Source organism: Lichenostomus cassidix, unplaced genomic scaffold (genome assembly GCF_008360975.1).
Source record: "Lichenostomus cassidix isolate B80296 unplaced genomic scaffold, HeHo_3.0 HiC_scaffold_33, whole genome shotgun sequence".
NCBI classification, from domain to species: domain Eukaryota; kingdom Metazoa; phylum Chordata; class Aves; order Passeriformes; family Meliphagidae; genus Lichenostomus; species Lichenostomus cassidix.
Genome location: NW_028147632.1, coordinates 4,044,627 through 4,063,324, shown reverse-complemented (window position 1 = coordinate 4,063,324; position 18,698 = coordinate 4,044,627). Strand labels below are relative to the sequence as shown.

At 44.0% G+C, this 18,698-nt stretch overlaps 2 protein-coding genes and 1 long non-coding RNA gene across 3 annotated transcripts in view; 2 read left to right on the top strand and 1 right to left on the bottom strand.

Annotated features, from left to right (window-relative positions):
• Window positions 1-1,326, top strand: part of LOC146421603 (RING finger protein 39-like) — a 2,273-nt gene extending 947 nt beyond the window's left edge. The window contains exon 2 of the mRNA XM_085047172.1: window positions 806-1,326. Coding sequence (XP_084903298.1) covers window positions 806-1,326 — 521 coding nt within the window. The remainder of the gene's footprint in view (window positions 1-805) is intronic.
• A 3,174-nt stretch (window positions 1,327-4,500) lies between these two features.
• Window positions 4,501-5,071, top strand: LOC146421602 (uncharacterized). Its single transcript, XR_014848660.1, has 3 exons — window positions 4,501-4,566; window positions 4,817-4,910; window positions 5,024-5,071. It is a non-coding gene; the product is annotated as an uncharacterized LOC146421602 (long non-coding RNA).
• Window positions 4,871-18,118, bottom strand: LOC146421601 (E3 ubiquitin-protein ligase TRIM7-like). The gene is made up of 10 exons (XM_085047325.1): window positions 17,674-18,118; window positions 14,879-14,974; window positions 13,170-13,400; window positions 8,698-8,720; window positions 8,499-8,614; window positions 7,539-7,568; window positions 6,400-6,485; window positions 5,901-6,276; window positions 5,536-5,789; window positions 4,871-5,355 (listed from the first exon to the last, which is right to left on the bottom strand). Exons 1-10 carry the CDS (start codon window positions 18,100-18,102, stop codon window positions 5,077-5,079), a joined length of 1,920 nt encoding a protein of 639 aa, XP_084903451.1. The 5' UTR covers window positions 18,103-18,118; the 3' UTR covers window positions 4,871-5,076.
• Between the last annotated feature and the right edge of the window lie 580 nt (window positions 18,119-18,698).

Below are 18,698 nucleotides of genomic sequence, written 5' to 3'. Positions count from 1 at the left end.
CAGCCACTGTCACCCCTATTCCTGTCACTGTCCCCAAAGCCATTGTCACCCTGTCACTGTCCCCCCAGCCACTGTCACCCTGTCACTGTCCCCAACAGCCACTGTCACCCTGGACCCCCAAACCGCCCATTGTCACCCCTATTCCTGTCACTGTCCCCAAAGCCATTGTCACCCCTATTTCTGTCACTGTCCCCAAAGCCACTGTCACCCTGTCACTGTCCCCAACAGCCACTGTCACCCTGGACCCCCAAACCGCCCATTGTCACCCCTCTCTGTCCCCAAAGCCACTGTCACCCCTGTCACTGTCCCCAAAGCCACTGTCACCCTGTCACTGTCCCCCCAGCCACTGTCACCCCTATTTCTGTCACTGTCCCCCCAGCCACTGTCACCCTGGAACCCCCAGCCATTGTCACCCGTACTTCTGTCCCCATACAGCCATTGTCACCCCTACTTCTGTCACCCCTGTCACTGTCCCCCCAGCCACTGTCACCCTGGACCCCCAAACCGCCCACTGTCACCCTGTCACTGTCCCCAAAGCCACTGTCACTCCTATTTCTGTCACTGTCCCCATACAGCCACTGTCACCCCTATTTCTGTCCCCAAAGCCACTGTCACCCCTATTCCTGTCACTGTCCCCCCAGCCACTGTCACCCTGGACCCCCAAACCGCCCATTGTCACCCCTATTTCTGTCACTGTCCCCATAGCCATTGTCACCCTGGACCCCCAAACCGCCCATTGTCACCCCTATTCCTGTCACTGTCCCCATAGCCATTGTCACCCCTATTTCTGTCACTGTCCCCCCAGCCACTGTCACCCTGGACCCCCGAACGGCGCACCGCGACCTGGTGGTGTCGCAGGACGGCAAGAGCGTGTGGCGCTGCGACAGCCCGAGTGACCAGCCGGACAGCGCCGAGCGCTTCGACTACTGGCCCTTCGTCCTCGGCCAGCAGGCCTTCGTCACCGGGCGCCACTGCTGGGACATCGAGGTTGGCGACAGCGGCGACTGGGCGGTGGGGGTGGCGAGCGACTCGGTGCGCAGGAAGGGCAAAGTCGCCTTGGGACCCTCGGGGGGCATTTGGGGGCTGGAGAAGTGGGGGGGGCAGCTGCGGGCGCTGACCGGCCGCAGGGTGACCCTGGTGGCACTCCGGTGGCTTCCCAGGAGGGTGAGTGTCCAGCTGGACTGCGGCGGGGGGACAGTGGCGTTTTGGGACGCGGAGGGTGGAGGATTGCTGTTCGCCTTCGCCAGGGGGGCGATCGGGGGGGAGAGGCTGCGGCCCTGGCTCTGGGTGGTGGGGGCGAGGGCTGTGCTCAGGGTGCGGCCCTAGGGGGAAAATATGGGGAAAATGGGGGAAAATATGGGGAAAACTGGGAGAGAATGGGGAAAAGAATGGGGAAAAATGGGGGACAGAATGGGGAAAATCTGGGGAAAATGGGGCAAAGGATGGTTCTGGCTCTGGGTGGTGGGGGCGAGGGCAGTGCTCAGGGTGCGGCCCTAGGGGGGGAAAATATGGGGAAAAAATAGGGAAAAATGGGGGAGAAAACAGGGAAAAATCTGAGAAAAATGGGGGAAAGAATGGGGAAAAATCTGGGGAGAGAATGGGGGAGAGAATGGTTCTGGCTCTGGGTGGTGGGGGAGGGGCAGTGCTCAGGGTGCGACCAGGGGGAAAATGGGGGAAAAATATGGGGAAAAAATCTGGGGAAAATGGGGAGAGAATGGGAAAAATGGGGGAAAGAATGAGGGAAAGAATGGGAAAAATCTGGGGAAAATGGGGGAGAGAATGGGGAAAATCTGGGGAAAATGGGGGAAAATATGGGGAAAATCTGGGAAAAATAGGGAAAAATCTGAGAAAAATGGGGCAAAGAATGGGGAAAGAATGGGGGAGAAATCTGGGAAAAATGAGGCAAAGGATGGTTCTGGCTCTGGGTGGTGGGGGCGAGGGCAGTGCTCAGGGTGCGGCCCTAGGGGGAAAAAATAGGGAAAATGGGGAGAAATGGGAGAGAATGGGGAAAAAATAGGGAAAATGGGGGAAAGAATGGGGGAAAGAATGGGGAGAGAATAGGGAAAATCTGGGAAAAATAGGGGAAAGAATGGGGAAAGAATGGGGAAAATGGGGGAAAGAATGGGGGAAAGAATGGGGAAAATGGGGGAGAGAAAGCTGGAAAAATGAGGGAAAGAATTGGGAAAAATCTGAGAAAAATGAGGGAAAGAGAGGAGAGAAATCTGGGAAAAATGAGGCAAAGAATGGGAAAAATCTGGGAAAAATGAGGCAAAGAATGGTTCTGGCTCTGGGTGGTGGGGGCGAGGGCTTTGCTCAGGGTGTGGCCGTAGGGGGGGAAAATGGGGAAAAATAGGGAAAAATGGGGGAGAGAATAGGGAAAAATCTGGGGAAAGAATGGGGAAAATCTGGGGAGAGAATGGGGGAAAATCTGGGGAGAGAATGGGGGAAAAATAGGGAAAAATGGGGGAAAGAATGGGGAAAATCTGGGAAAAATGGGGGGAAAATGGGGGAAAGAATGGGGGAAAATCTGGGGAAAAATGGGGAAAAATCTGGGAAAATGAGGGAAGAAGCTGTGGAGAAATCTGGAAAAAACGAGGGAAAGAGAGGAGAGAAATCTGGGAAAAATGGGGAAAAGAATGGGGAAAAATTGGGGAAAAATTGGGGAAAAATGAGGAGAAGAGAGAGGAGAAATCTGGGAAAATTGGGCAAAGATAGGAGAGAAATCTGGGAAAAATGGGGAAAAGAATGGGGAAAAATCTGAGAAAAATGAAGGAAAGAGAGGGGAGAAATCTGGGAAAAATGAGGGAAAAATCTGGGAAAAATGAGGGAAAGAATGGGGAACAATCTGGGGAAAATGGGAGAGAAATCTGAGAAAAATGGGGCAAAGAGAGGAGAGAAATGTGGGGAAAATGAGGGAAAAAAATGGAGAAAATCTGGGGAAAATGGAGCAAAGAATGGGGAAAAATCGGGGAAAAATGAGGGAAAGAGAGGAGAGAAATCTGGGAAAAATGGGGAAAAATCTGTAGAAAAGGGCAGAGAAATGGGAATCAGTGGGAAAATGGAGAATTCCTGGATGGAAAAATGAATTTTCCCAAAGTTTGGCTGATTGGTTGGAGATGATCTCATCTGAGCTCCAAATTCAAATTTTTTAAGATTTTTTTTCCCAAAAATCTCCAATGTGTGGAATTGTCCTTTTGGTTTTCTCCCTGGAAAATTCAGGTCTGTGGGTTGTGTGATTTCTGTCATTAATAATAAATGATTTCTGTCATTAAGAGTAAATTATTTCTGTCGTTAATAACAAAATTCCAGCTCGATCTCGACGCCCAGAAGCAGCAAACGCCGGAGAAGAAGTTAAAACATTTTCCACTTTTTGGTTTTTTTTACTTTTTTTTAATCCAAAGACAGAGGAGAGGAGGGGAAAGGGATTTGGGGATGATGACAAATTTCGGGATTTGGGGAATTGGTGACAAATTTGGGGAATGAGTGACAAATTTTGGGATTTGGGGAACTGGTGACAAATTTGGGGAATGAGTGACAAATTTTGGGATTTGGGGAAAAAGTGACAAATTTTGGGTTTTGGGATCTGGGGAATTGGTGACAAATTTCGGGGTTTGGGGAATGAGTGACAAATTTCAGGATTTGGTGACAAAGTGACAAATTTTGGGATTTGGTGACAAAGTGACAAATTTTGGATTTAGTGACAAATTCCAGGATTTGGTGACAAATTTCAGGATTTGAGGAGTAGGTGACAAATTTCAGGATTTAGCAACAAATCTCAGGATTTGGCGACAAATTTCAGATTTAGTGACAAATTTCGGGATTTGGCGACAAATTTCAGATTTAGTGACAAATTTTGGGATTTGGCGACAAATTTCAGATTTAGTGACAAATTTCAGGATTTAGTGACAAATTTCGGGATTTGGGACACAAGTGACAAATTTCAGGATTTGGTGACAAATTTCAGGATTTGGGGATTTGGTGACAAATTTCTGATTTGGTGACAAATTTCAGGATTTGGTGACAAAATTTCCAGATTCGGTGACAAATTCCAGGATTTGGTGACAAATCTCAGGATTTGGGGAATGAATGACAAATTTCGGGATTTGGGGACAAATTTGGGGATTTGGGGAATGAGTGACAAATTTCAGAATTTGGGGAATGAGTGACAAATTTCAGAATTTGGGAAATGAGTGAAAAATTTCAGGATTTGGGGGAACTGGTGACAAACCTGGGGATTTGGGGAATTGGTGACAAATTTCGGGATTTGGGAATGATGACAAATTTTGGGATTTGGGGAATTGGTGATAAATTTTGGGATTTGGGATCTGGGGAATTGGTGACAAACCTCGGGATTTGGGGAATGAGTGACAAATTTCGGGATTTGGTGACAAAGTGACAAATTTCGGGATTTGGTGACAAAGTGACAAATTTTGGATTTAGTGACAAATTCCAGGATTTGGTGACAAATTTCAGGATTTGGGGATTTGGTGACAAATTTCTGATTTGGTGACAAATCTCGGGATTTGGTGACAAATTTTCAGATTTAGTGACAAATTTCAGGAATTGGTGACAAATTTTGGGATTTGGGGAATGAATAACAATCCTCAAGATTTAGGGAATGAATGACAAATTTCGGGATTTGGTGACAAATTTCGGGATTTGAGGAGTAGGTGACAAATTTCGGGATTTAGCGACAAATCTCAGGATTTGGCGACAAATTTCAGATTTAGTGACAAATTTCAGATTTAGTGACAAATTTCAGATTTAGTGACAAATTTCAGGATTTAGCGACAAATTTCGGGATTTGGGACACAAGTGACAAATTTCAGGATTTGAGGAACTGGTGACAGATTGCAGGACTTGGTGACAAATTTCAGGATTTGGTGACAAATTTGGGGATTTGGGGATGAGTGACAAATTTCAGAATTTGGGGGAACTGGTGACAAACCTGGGGATTTGGGGAATTGGTGACAAATTTCAGGATTTGGTGACAAAGTAACAAATTTTGGGATTTGGGAATGAGTGACAAATTTCGGGATTTGGTGACAAAGTGACAAATTTGGGGTTTGGGGACCCTCAGGGACACAGGGCCAGCCTCGCCCCCTCTCCCCACACCAGAAACCACGGGCGAACTCTCCTCCCCTGGAAGGAAACCGCCGGGAAAGCGAAAATCAACCTCCTGCTGTCCCCGTCGAAAAAAGCCACCTGTCCCCTCTCGTAGTCCAGAGCCACCCTGACCACCTTGGGGACATCGACTGGGGACAGTGGGATCCTCTCCAGAGAGGTCAGCGCCCAGAACTGGCCCTGGCACTGCCCGAATGACCACAGATCCCAGCCGGGGGTGGCCGTGTCACCCTCTGGGGTCATTGTGTCACCCTCTGGGGTCACCGTGTCACCTTCTGGGGTCACCGTGTCACCTTCTGGGGTCACTGTGTCACCTTCCAGGGTCACTGTGTCACCCTCCGGGGTCACCGTGTCACCCTCTAGGGTCATTGTGTCACCCTCCAGGGTCACCATGTCACCCTCAGGGGTCACTGTGTCACCCTCCAGGGTCACCCTGGCCACACCCACAGCCCAGCAGCCCGCGGGTGACACCTGGACATCCCAGCAGTGCCGCCCGGATGTCACACCCTGGTGGCCGAGGACAGACGGGTCGGTGACAGGACCGGGGTCAGGAGGGTCAGCTCCGGTTTTGGGTCCAGTTTTGGGTCCAAATCTGTCCCCAGTGCCATTTTCAGGTCTGGATTTGTCCCCAAGAAGGTCTTGGCCAGTTCTGGTGTCCAGTTCAGGTCCGGTTCTGTCCCCAGTGCCATTTTCAGGTCCAAATCTGTCCCCAGGAGGGTCAGGTCCTGTTTCAGGTCCCATTTTGGGTCCAAATCTGTCCCCAGCACGGACTTCAGGTCCAAATCTGTCCCCAAGAGTGTCCTGACCAGTTCCAGTGTCCAGTTCAGGTCCGAATGTGTCCCCAAGAGGGTCAGGTCCAGTTTTGGGTCCAAATCTGTCCCCAAGAGGCTCTTGGCCAGTTCCAGTGTCCAGTTCAGGTCCAGGTTTGTCCCCAGGAGGGTCTTGGCTGGTTTCGGGTCCAAATCTGTCCCCAAGAGTGTCCCAGCCAGTTCTGATGTCCCATTCAGGTCCAAATCTGTCCCCAGGAGTGTCAGATCTGGTTTCAGGTCCAAATCTGTCCCCAGTGCTGATTTCGGGTCCAAATCTGTCCCCAGGAGTGTCCTGGTCAGTTCCAGTGTCCCATTCATGTCCCAATCTGTCCCCAAGAGGCTCCTGGCCAGTTCTGGTGTCCAGTTCGGGTCCAAATCTGTCCCCAAGAGGCTCCTGACCAGTTCTGATGTCCAGTTCATGTCCCAGTCTGTCCCCAGGAGCGTCCCGGTCACTCTCCCAGGTGACACTGCCACGTTCCCAGGTGACACTGCCACCGTCAGGCGCCACACGGAGCTGGGGGTGAGCCGTGCTGGGGTCCAGTGTCACTGTCACTGCAGCACAGGGGGGTGGGGGGTTATTTATTTTCCATCATTTTCCCTCATTTTCCCTCATTTTTCCACATTTTTCCTAATTTTCCCTAACTTTCCCACATTTTTCCTCTCATTCTTCCTCATTTTCCCTCATTTTCCCTCATTTTTCCACAATTTTTCCCTCATTTTTCCACATTTCCCTCATTTTTTCCCTCATTTTCACCATTTTCCCTCATTTTCCCACATTTTTTTCACTCATTTTCCCACATTTTTCCACATTTTTCCACATTTTTCCACACTTTCATCATTTTTTTCACATTTTTCCCCTCATTTTCCCCTCATTTTCCCTCATTTTTCCTCATTTTCCCTTATTTTTCCTAATTTTTCCCCTCATTTGTCCACATTTCTCCTCAAATTTTTCCCCTCATTTTCCCTATTTTTTCCCCTCATTTTCCCTCATTTCCCTAATTTTTCCTCATTTTTTCCCTCATTTCCCCTAATTTTTTTCCCTCATTTTCCTTCATTTTCTTTAATGTTTCCTAGTTTTCCTTCATTTTTTTCTATTTTTTCCTAATTTTTTCTAATTTTTTCTTAATTTTCCCTAATTTTTCCTCATTTTTTCCTTCATTTTCCCTAATTGTTTTCCCTCATTTTCCCTCATTTTCCCCACATTTTTCCACATTTTTCCTCATTTTTCCACATTTTTCCTCATTTTCCCTTATTTTTCCTCATTTTTCCCACATTTTTCCACATTTTTCCACATTTTTCCTCATTTTTTCCCTAATTTTTCCTCATTTTTTTCCTCATTTTCCCTAAATTTTTTCCCTCATTTTCCGTCATTTTCCCACATTTTTTCTCATTATTTTCCCTAATTTTTCCTCAATATTTTCCCTCATTTTTTCCCTCATTTTCCCTCATTATTTTCCTCATTTTGCCTAATTATTTTTCCCTCATTATTTTCCCTCTTTTCCCTCATTTTTTTCCTCATTTTCCCACATTTTTCCCCATTATTTTCCCTCATTTTTCCTCATTTTTCCCTCATTTTCCCTCATTTCCCACCCCTGCAGGACTTACTTTTCTCTGGCAACTCGAACATCAGAATATCTGAAAAAGGGGAGAAAAGAAATATAAAATTGATATTAAATTGATATTAAATTGATATTAAATTGATATAAAATTGATATAAAATTGATATAAAATTAGGATTGATATAAAAAAATGGTTGATGTAAAATTTGGGGATCGGTGGGAATGCAATATTGTATTTAAAATATAAATATAAATGTAAATATAAATATAAATATAAATTCAAATACAAATTCAAATATAAACATAAATATAAGTATAAATATTAATATAAATTTAGATATAGATAGATATAGATATAGATATAGATATAGATATAAATATAAATACAAATATAAACATAAATATAAATACAACTAAATATAAATACAACTGTAAATATAAGTATAAATATAAATATAGATAATATAAATAATATAAATGTAAATGTAAATATAAATATAAATATAAATATAAATATAAATATAAATATAAATATAAGTATAAATATTAATATAAGTATTAATATTAATATATATTTAGATATAGATATATATTAATATAAATAAAATACAAATATAAAATATATATAACATAATTATAGATAATATATAAATATAAATATAGATATAAATATAGATATAAATATAAATAATATAAATATAAATATAAATATAAATATAAATATAAAAACAAAGACAAATATAAAAATAAAAATAAAATAAAAATAAAAATAAATATAAATATAAAAATAAAAATAAATATAAATATAAATATAAATATAAATATAAATAAATATAAATATAAAATACAGTACACTCCAAGCAAATAAATACAATTTCTACTTCAACATATACATAATAAATACACACCAAACACACAATAAATACAAACCTATATAACAAACAAATAAACATAATAAATCCCACACATAACAAATACAAAAAACAATTAAATAAAGCAAATAAACCTTGAAAACTCCTCAAAATCTCCTCCAGGAGAACATTTTTCTCCCTGAAACGACGAATTTTCTCCTCCAGCTCCGGAGGAGGTGATGAGGGCAGCTGGAAATTTTCCTTCCCAAGGCTGGAAAAGGACAAAAAACCCAATTTTTGGCCAAAAATCCAAATATTTGGGTCTCCAAATGAGGCGAAAATTAGGATTCTTACCTGGTCAAGGTGCTGCTGATGTCCTGGGAGGGAGAGAGAAAAGGGAAATGGAATTCTGTGAGTCGAAAAATCCCAAAATCGTGGAAATAGTTCAATTAGAAGAGATTTTCTAGGATTTTTTAGAGATTTGGGATTTTAGGATTTAGAGATTTTTGAGTCCAACCAGCGGAAAAAAAAATCATAAAATAAATCAGAATTATGGAAATCAGAATCATGGAAATATTTCAACTAGAAGAGGTTTTCTAGGATTTTCTAGAAATTTGGGATTTTAGGATTTAGAGATTTTCGAGTCCAACTAGAGGAAAAAAATCATAAAATAAATCAGAATTATGGAAATATTTCAACTAGAAGAGATTTTCTAGGATTTTTTAAAGATTTAGGATTTTAGGATTTCGAGATTTTTGAGTCCAACCAGTGGGGAAAAAATCACAAAATAAATCAGAATCATGGAAAAAAAAATCATAAAATCACTCAGAATCATGGAAATCAGAATCATGGAAATCAGAATCATGGAAATATTTCAACTAGAAGAGATTTTCTAGGATTTTATAGAGATTTTTCTAGGATTTTCTAGAGATTTAGAACTTTAGAATTTCGAGATTTTCGAGTCCAACCAGCAGAAAAAAAAATCATAAAATAAATCAGAATTATGGAAATCAGAATCATGGAAATATTTCAACTGGGAGAGATTTTCTAGGATTTTTTAGAGATTTAGGATTTTAGGATTTAGAGATTTTTGAGTCCAACCAGTGGGGAAAAAATCACAAAATAAATCAGAATCATGGGGAAAAAAATCCCAAAATCACTCAGAATCATGGAAATATTTCAACTAGAAGAGATTTTCTAGGATTTTCTAGAAATTTAGGAGTTTAGGATTTCGAGATTTTTGAGTCCAACCAGCGAAAAAAAAAAAAATCATAAAATAAATCAGAATTATGGAAATCAGAATCATGGAAATATTTCAACTAGAAGAGATTTTCTAGGATTTTCTAGAGATTTTTCTAGGATTTTATAGAGATTTTTCCAGGATTTTCTAGAGATTTTTCTAGGATTTTCTAGAGATTTTTCCAGGATTTTATAGAGATATTTCTAGGATTTTCTAGAGATTTTTCTAGGATTTTCTAGAGATTTTCTAGGATTTTCTAGAGATTTAGAACTTTAGAATTTCGAGATTTTTGAGTCCAACCAGTGGGGAAAAAAATAATAAAATAAATCAGAATCATGCAAATCAGAATCATGGAAATATTTCAACTAGAAGAGATTTTCTAGGATTTTCTAAAGATATTTCTAGGATTTTCTAAAGATTTTCTAGGATTTTCTAGAGATTTTTCTAGGATTTTCTAGAGATTTTTTTCTAGGATTTTCTAGAGATTTTTCTAGGATTTTCTAGAAATCTAGGACTTTAGGATTTAGAGATTTTCGAGTCCAACCAGTGGGGGAAAAAACCACAAAATAAATCAGAATCATGGAAAAAAAAAATCATAAAATCACTCAGAATCATGCAAATCAGAATTATGGAAATCAGAATCATGGAAATATTTCAACTGCAAGAGATTTTCTAGGATTTTCTAGAAATCTAGGACTTTAGGATTTAGAGATTTTCGAGTCCAACCAGCGAAAAAAAAAAAATCATAAAATAAATCAGAATTATGGAAATCAGAATCATGGAAATATTTCAACTGGGAGAGATTTTCTAGGATTTTATAGAGATTTTCTAGGATTTTCTAGAGATTTTTCCTAGGATTTTATAGAGATTTTTCTAGGATGTTCTAGAGATTTTTCTAGGATTTTATAGAGATATTTCTAGGATTTTCTAGAGATTTTTCTAGGATTTTATAGAGATTTTTCCAGGATTTTATAGAGATTTTTCTAGGATTTTCTAAAGATTTTTCTAGGATTTTCTAGAGATTTTTCTAGGATTTTCTAAAGATTTTCTAGGATTTTATAGAGAGATATTTCTAGGATTTTCTAGAGATTTTCCCCTACAATTTTCTAGAGATTTTTCCAGGATTTTCCAGAGATTTTTCTAGGATTTTCTAGAGATTTTTTAGTATTTTATAGAGATTTTTCTAGGATTTTATAGAGATTTTTCTAGGATTTTCCAGAGATATTTCTAGCATTTTCTAGAGATTTTCCTAGGATTTTCTAGAGATTTTTCCAGGATTTTCCAGAGATATTTCTAGGATTTTCTAGAGATTTTTCTAGGATTTTCTAGAGATTTTTCCAGGATTTTCTAGAGATTTTTCCTAGGATTTTCTAGAGATTTTCTAGGATTTTCTAGAGATTTTTCCAGGATTTTCTAGAGATTTAGAACTTTAGGATTTCGAGATTTTTGGGTCCAAAACTCCAAATTTGGGTCCTGATTGAGTTGCAGAACAATTTGGGTCGAAGGAACCCCCAGAGATCACCTTGTCCCAACCCTGCTGTGACCCACCAAACTGGATTGTCCCCAAACTGTCCCCCGACTGTCCCCAAACTGTCCCCAAACTGTCCCCAAACTGTCCCCAAACTGTCCCCAAACTGTCCCCAGACTGTCCCCAAACTGTCCCCAAACTGTCCCCAAACTGTCCCCAAACTGTCCCCAAACTGTCCCCAAACTGTCCCCAGACTGTCCCCAACTGTCCCCAAACTGTCCCCAAACTGTCCCCAAACTGTCCCCAGACTGTCCCCAAACTGTCCCCAAACTGTCCCCAGACTGTCCCCAAACTGTTCCCAAACTGTCCCCAAACTGTCCCCAGCTGTCCCCAAACTGTCCCCAACTGTCCCCAAACTGTCCCCAAACTGTCCCCAAACTGTCCCCAAACTGTCCCCAACTGTCCCCAGACTGTCCCCAAACTGTCCCCCAACAACTGTCCCCAAACTGTCCCCAACTGTCCCCAAACTGTCCCCAAACTGTCCCCAAACTGTCCCCAGACTGTCCCAAACTGTCCCCAAACTGTCCCCAAACTGTCCCCAGAATGTCCCCAAACTGTCCCCAAACTGTCCCCAAACTGTCCCCAAACTGTCCCCAAACTGTCACTGTCCCCAGACTGTCCCAAACTGTCCTAACTGTCCCCAAACTGTCCCCAAACTGTCCCAAACTGTCCCCAGATTGTCCCCAGACTGTCCCCAACTGTCCCCAGACTGTCCCCAAACTGTCCCCAAACTGTCCCCAAACTGTCCCCAGACTGTCCCCAACTGTCCCCAGACTGTCCCCAGACTGTCCCCAAACTGTCCCCAAACTGTCCCAAACTGTCCCCAAACTGTCCCCAACTGTCCCCAAACTGTCCCCAAACTGTCCCAAACTGTCCCCAAACTGTCCCCAGACTGTCCCCAAACTGTCCCCAGACGGTCCCCAAACTGTCCCCAACTGTCCCCAAACTGTCCCCAAACTGTCCCCAAACTGTCACTGTCCCCAGACTGTCCCAAACTGTCCCCAACTGTCCCCAAACTGTCCCCAAACTGTCCCAAACTGTCCCCAGACTGTCCCCAAACTGTCCCCAACTGTCCCCAAACTGTCCCCAGATTGTCCCCAGACTGTCCCCAACTGTCCCCAGACTGTCCCCAGACTGTCCCCAAACTGTCCCCAAGGTGTCCCAAACTGTCCCCAAACTGTCCCCAACTGTCCCCAAACTGTCCCCAAGGTGTCCCAAACTGTCCCCAAACTTTCCCCAACTGTCCCCAAACTGTCCCCAGACGGTCCCCAAACTGTCCCCAACTGTCCCCAACTGTCCCCAGACGGTCCCCAAACTGTCTCCAAACTGTCCCCAAACTGTCCCCAAACTGTCCCCAAACTGTCCCCAAACTGTCCCCAACTGTCCCAAACTGTCCCAAACTGTCCCCAAACTGTCCCCAACTGTCCCCAACTGTCCCCAAACTGTCCCCCAACAACTGTCCCCAAACTGTCCCCAACTGTCCCCAACTGTCCTCCAAACTGTCCCCAAACTGTCCCCAAACTGTCCCCAAACTGTCCCCAAACTGTCCCCAAACTGTCCCCCAACTGTCCCCCAACAACTGTCCCCAAACTGTCCCCAGACTGTCCCCAAACTGTCCCCAGACTGTCCCTCAACTGTCCCCCCAACTGTCCCCAAACTGTCCCCAGAATGTCCCCAAACTGTCCCCAAACTGTCCCCAGACTGTCCCCCAAACTGTCCCCAAACTGTCCCCAGACTGTCCCCAAACTGTCCCTCAAACTGTCCCCAAACTGTCCCCAAACTGTCCCCAAACTGTCTCAGACTGTCTCCCAACTGCCCCAAACTGTCCCCAAACTGTCCCCAAACTGTCCCCCAAAACTGTCCCCAAACTGTCCCCAAACTGTCCCCAACTGTCCCCAAACTGTCCCCCAACTGTCCCCAAACTGTCCCCAAACTGTCCCAAACTGTCCCCAAACTGTCCCCAAACTGTCCCCAAACTGTCCCCCAAACTGTCCCCAACTGTCCCAAACTGTCCCCAGACTGTCCCCAAACTGTCCCCAGACTGTCCCCAACTGTCACCTGCAGGAATCTCCCGTCGGGTTGTCGCAGTTTCTCCTCCAACTCCTCCCCGCGAGTTTCCAGCCGGGAGATCTCCTGGGTCAGGCTGGTGACATTGTCCTCCTGCAGCGTCCCGATGTCCCTCTCGAGGTCACCCAGCCGGGCCAGCAGGTGACAGGAGTGTTGCTCCAGGAGGAGGTGGAGGGTTTGGGATTGGGAGAGGATTTTCTGCCGCTCGGTTTGGGTTTTGTGCTGCGGGGTGGGGAGGGAGGAAAAGACACATCCTGGAGAGTCAGGGGGGATCTCCTGCTTTTAAATCTATTAAAAACCCACTGAAAATCCATTAAATCTTCTCTAAACCCACTAAAAATCCATTAAATCCCCTCTAAACCCACTAAAAACCCACTAAAACCCACTAAAAAGCACTAAATCCCCTCTAAATTCACTAAAAACCCACTGAATCCCCCTCTAACCCCAACAAAAACCCACTAAAAACCCGCTAAATCCCTACTAAACCCACTAAATCCCCTCCAAACTCACTAAAAACCCACTAAATCCATCTCTAATCCCACTAAAAAAACACTAAATCCCATCTAAACCCACTAAAACCCCAAGAAATCCATCTGTAAACCCACTAAAAACCAACTGAATCCTCTCTAAACCCACTAAAAACCACTAAATCCCCCCTAAATCCAATAAAAACCCACTAAATCCCCCCTAAACTCCCTAAAAACCCACTAAAAACCCATTAAATTCCCACTATAAACCCAATAAATCCCCTCTAAACCCACTAAAACCCCAAGAAATCCATCTCTAAATCCACTAAAAACCCACTAAAACCCCACTAAATCCCCTCTAAACTCACTAAAAACCCACTGAATCTCCTCTAAACCCACTAAATCCCCCAATAAACACCCTAAAAACCCACTGAATGCCCTCAAAATCCACTAAAAACCCACTTAATTCCCCCCTAAACTCACTGAAAACCCACTGAATCCTCTCTAAACCCACTAAAAACCCACTAAATCCCCCCTAAACCAAATAAAAACCCACTGAATCCAATCTAAACCCACTAAATCCCCTCTAAACCCACTAAAAACCCACTAAAAACCCACTAAAAACCTACTAAAAACCCACTGAATCCCCTCTAAACTCACTAAATACCCACTAAAAACCCACTGAAAACCCACTGAATCCTCCCTAAACCCACCAAATCCCCTCCAAACCCACTAAAAACCCACTAAACACCCTCTAAACCCACTAAATCCCCCTCTAAACTCACGAAAACCCCTCTAAATCCCCTCTAAACTCACTAAAAACCCACTAAAAACCCACTAAATCCCCTCCAAACTCACTAAAAACCCACTGAATCCATCTCTAAACCCACTAAATCCATCTCTAAACCCACTAAAAACCCACTAAATCCCCTCTAAACTCACTAAAAACCCACTAAAAACCCACTGAATCCATCTCTAAACCCACTAAAAACCCACTAAATCCACCTCTAAACCCACTAAAAACCCACTAAATCCCCTCTAAAAACCCACTAAACCCACTAAAACCCACTAAATCCACTAAAAACCCACTAAAAATCCACTAAAAACCGACTAAAACCCCACTAAATCCCCTCAAACCCCACTGAATCCCCTCTAACCCCACTAAAACCCCACTAAAATCCCACTAAATCCCCTCTAACCCCACTCCTCCACCTCTGTCCCCAAAGTTTTTACCAAAATCTCCCAATTTCTCCTCATTTCAGCCTCCCGGAACTGCAGCAGTTTGTCTCTGTCCTCCTTCAGGGTTTGCAGCTGAGACTCGATCTGTGCCTGAGGGGAGGAAAAATAGAAATAAAAATGATGAAAATAGAAATAAAAATAATAGAAATGTAAATAAAAATAATGTAAATGTAAATAAAAATAATAGAAATGTAAATGAAAATAATAGAAATGTAAATGAAAATAATAGAAATGTAAATGTAAATGTAAAGGTAAAGGTAAATATAAATATAAATAAATAAAAATTAAACAAATAATAATAATATAAACAGAAATAGAAAGAGAATAGAAATAGAAATTAGAAAATAGAAATAGAAATAAATAGAAATAGAAATAGAAATAGAAATAGAAATAGAAATAGAAATAGAAATAGAAATAGAAATAGAAATAGAAATAGAAATAGAAATAGAAATAGAAATAGAAATAGAAATACAAATACAAATACAAATACAAATACAAATAAAAATAATATAAATATAGAGGTAAATGTAAATGTAAATGTAAATGTAAATATAAATATAAAATAAAAATAGAAATAAAAATAAAAATAAAAATAAAAATAAATAAAAAATAAATATAAATATAAATATAGGAAAAATAAAGAGAGGGGACATTTCTTAGGACATTTCTGGGGACATTTCTGAAATGTCACTGAAATGTCACACAAAACCCACTAAATCCCCTCTAAACTCACTAAAAACCCACTAAAAACCTACTAAATCCCCTCTAAACTCACTAAAAATCCACTAAATCCATCTCTAAACCCACTAAAAACCCACTAAATCCCCTCCAAACTGACTAAAAACCCACTAAAAACCCACTAAATCCCCTCCAAACCCACTAAAAACTCACTAAAAACTCACTAAAAACCCACTAAAACCCACTAAAAATCCTCTAAAAACTCACTAAAATCTCACTAAAAACCCACTAAATCCCCTCAAAACTCACTAAAAACTCATTAAATCCCCACTAAATCCCCTCCAAACCCAGTAAAAACTCACTAAAAACCCACCAAAAACCCACTAAAAACCCACTAAATCCCCTCCAAACCCCCACAACCTGTAACCATTCCTAGCGACACCTCTCGGCACATTCCAGCCGACACTCCCCTCCCCTCTCCCCCTCCCATAAAGCACAAAAAAAACCCCAAAAACCCGCTATTTTACCCTAAATTGGCGCAGCGCCTCCGGCAGGGGCAGCAGGCGGTGCCCGCGGTGCGCTCGGGATTCCCTGCAGATCGCGCACAGCGCAGCTCCATCCTCCCTGCAGAAACCCTCCAGCGGCTCCCCGTGCTTCCCACACCCTTCCTCCTCCTCTTCTTCCTCCTCCAGCATTCCTAAATTTTCCCCTCTGCCTGCGAAAAACCCACTAAAAACCCACTGAACCCCCTAAACTCACGAGAAACCCACTGAATCCATCTCTAAACCCACTGAATCCATCTCTAAACTCACTAAAAACCCACCAAAAACCCACTAAAAACCCACTGAATCCAACTCTAATTTCACTAAATCCATCTCTAAACCCACTAAAACCCCACTAAATCCCCTCCAAACCCACTAAAAACCCACTGAATCCATCTCTAAACCCACTGAATCCGCCTCTAAACTCACTAAAAACCCACTGAATCCATCTCTAAACCCACTAAAAACACACTAAAAACCCACTAAATCCCCTCCAAACTCAGTAAAAATCCACTAAATCCCCTCCAAAGCCACTAAAAACTCACTAAAAACTCACTAAATCCCCTCCAAACCCACTAAATCCCCCCAAACTGACCAAAAACTCACTAAAAACCCACTAAAAACCCACTAAAAACTCACTAAAAACTCACTAAACACCCACTAAAAACTCACCAAAAATCCACTAAAAACCCACTAAAAACCCACTAAATCCCCTCCAAACCCCCAAAACCTGTAACCATTCCTAGCCACACCTCTCGGCACATTCCAGCCGACACTCCCCTCCCCTCTCCCCCTCCCATAAAGCACAAAAAAACCCCCAAAAACCCGCAATTTTACCCTAAATTGGCGCAGCGCCTCCGGCAGGGGCAGCAGGCGGTGCCCGCGGTGCGCTCGGGATTCCCTGCAGATCGCGCACAGCGCAGCTCCATCCTCCCTGCAGAAACCCTCCAGCGGCTCTCCGTGCTTCCCACACCCTTCCTCCTCCTCCTCCTCCTCCTCCAGCATCCCCAAATTTTCCCCTCTGCCTGCGAAAAACCGACTAAAAACCCACTGAACCCCCTAGACTCACTAGAAACCCACTGAATCCATCTCTAAACCCACTAAAAACCCACCAAAACCCACTAAAAACCCACTAAATCCCCTCCAAACCCACTAAAAACCCAAGAAATCCATCCCTAAACCCACTAAATCCCCACTGAATCCATCCCTAAACCCACTAAAAACCCACTAAATCCCCTCTAAACTCACAAAAAACCCACTAAATCCCCTCTAAACCCACTAAAAACCCACTAAATCCATCTCCAAACCCAGTAAAAACCCACTAAATCCAACTCTAAACCCACTAAATCCCCTCCAAACCCACTAAAAACTCACTAAAAACCCACTAGAAACTCACTAAATCCTCTCCAAACCCACTAAAAACTCACTAAAAACCCACTAAATCCCCTCCAAACCCCCCACAACCTGTAACCATTCCTATCGACACCTCTTGGCACATTCCAGCGAACACTCCCCCTCCCGAAAAGCACGAAAAGGATCGAAAAAACCCCCAAAAACCCGCTATTTTACCCTAAATTGGCGCAGCGCCTCCGGCAGGGGCAGCAGGCCGTGCCCGCGGTGCGCTCGGGATTCCCTGCAGATCGCGCACAGCGCAGCTCCATCCTCCCTGCAGAAACCCTCCAGCGGCTCCCCGTGCTTCCCACACCCTTCCTCCTCCTCCTCCTCCTCCTCCATCCCCAAATTTTCCCCTCTGCTCAGCCGCCGGGCGATCTCCAAAACCTTCTCCAGCTCCCGGCTCGGCCGGATGCTTCTCCGCGATGATTTTTCCCTGCAGCGAGGACAAGAGAATCCGGCTGTGGACCATTCCCAGCGGCGCTCGAGGCAGGAGCGGCAGAAGTGGTGGCCGCAGTGGATGGAGACAGGGTCGCGGAAAAATTCCCGGCAGATCGGGCAGAAAGCTTCGCCGGGCAGCGGGAGAGGAGATCTCGGGGCGGCCATGGGGTGGAGGAGGAGGAGGAGGAGGTGGAGGTGGAGGAAGAGGAGGAGGAGGAAGAGGAGGAAGAGGAGGAAGAGGAGGAGGAGGTGGAGGAGGAGAAGGAGGTGGAGGTGGAGGTGGAGGAGGTGGAGGTGGAGGTGGAGGTGGAGGTGGAGGAAGAGGAGGTGGAGAAGGAGGAGGAGAAGGTGGAGGAAGAGGAGGAGAAGGTGGAGGAAGAGGAGGAGAAGGTGGAGGTGGAGGTGGAGGAGGAGGAGGAGGAGGAAGAGGAGGAGGTGGAGGTGGAGGAGGAGGTGGAGGAGGAAGAGGAGGAAGAGGAGGAGGAGGAGGAGGAGGAGGAGGAAGAGGAGGTGGAGGTGGAGGAAGAGGAGGTGGAGGTGGAGGTGGAAGAGGAGGAAGAGGAGGAAGAGGAGGAAGAGGAGGAGGAGGAGGTGGAGGAGGTGGAGGAGGTGGAGGAGGTGGAGGAGGTGGAGGAAGAGGAGGAGGAGGAGGTTTTGGGGTTTTTTGTTCCGTGGTTAAGGGGAGGTGGTGATTTGGGTGATTTCCTGGGTGGGGTGGAGAGGTGGGAGGTGGGGAAAATTTGGTCTGGTGGGGAAAATGG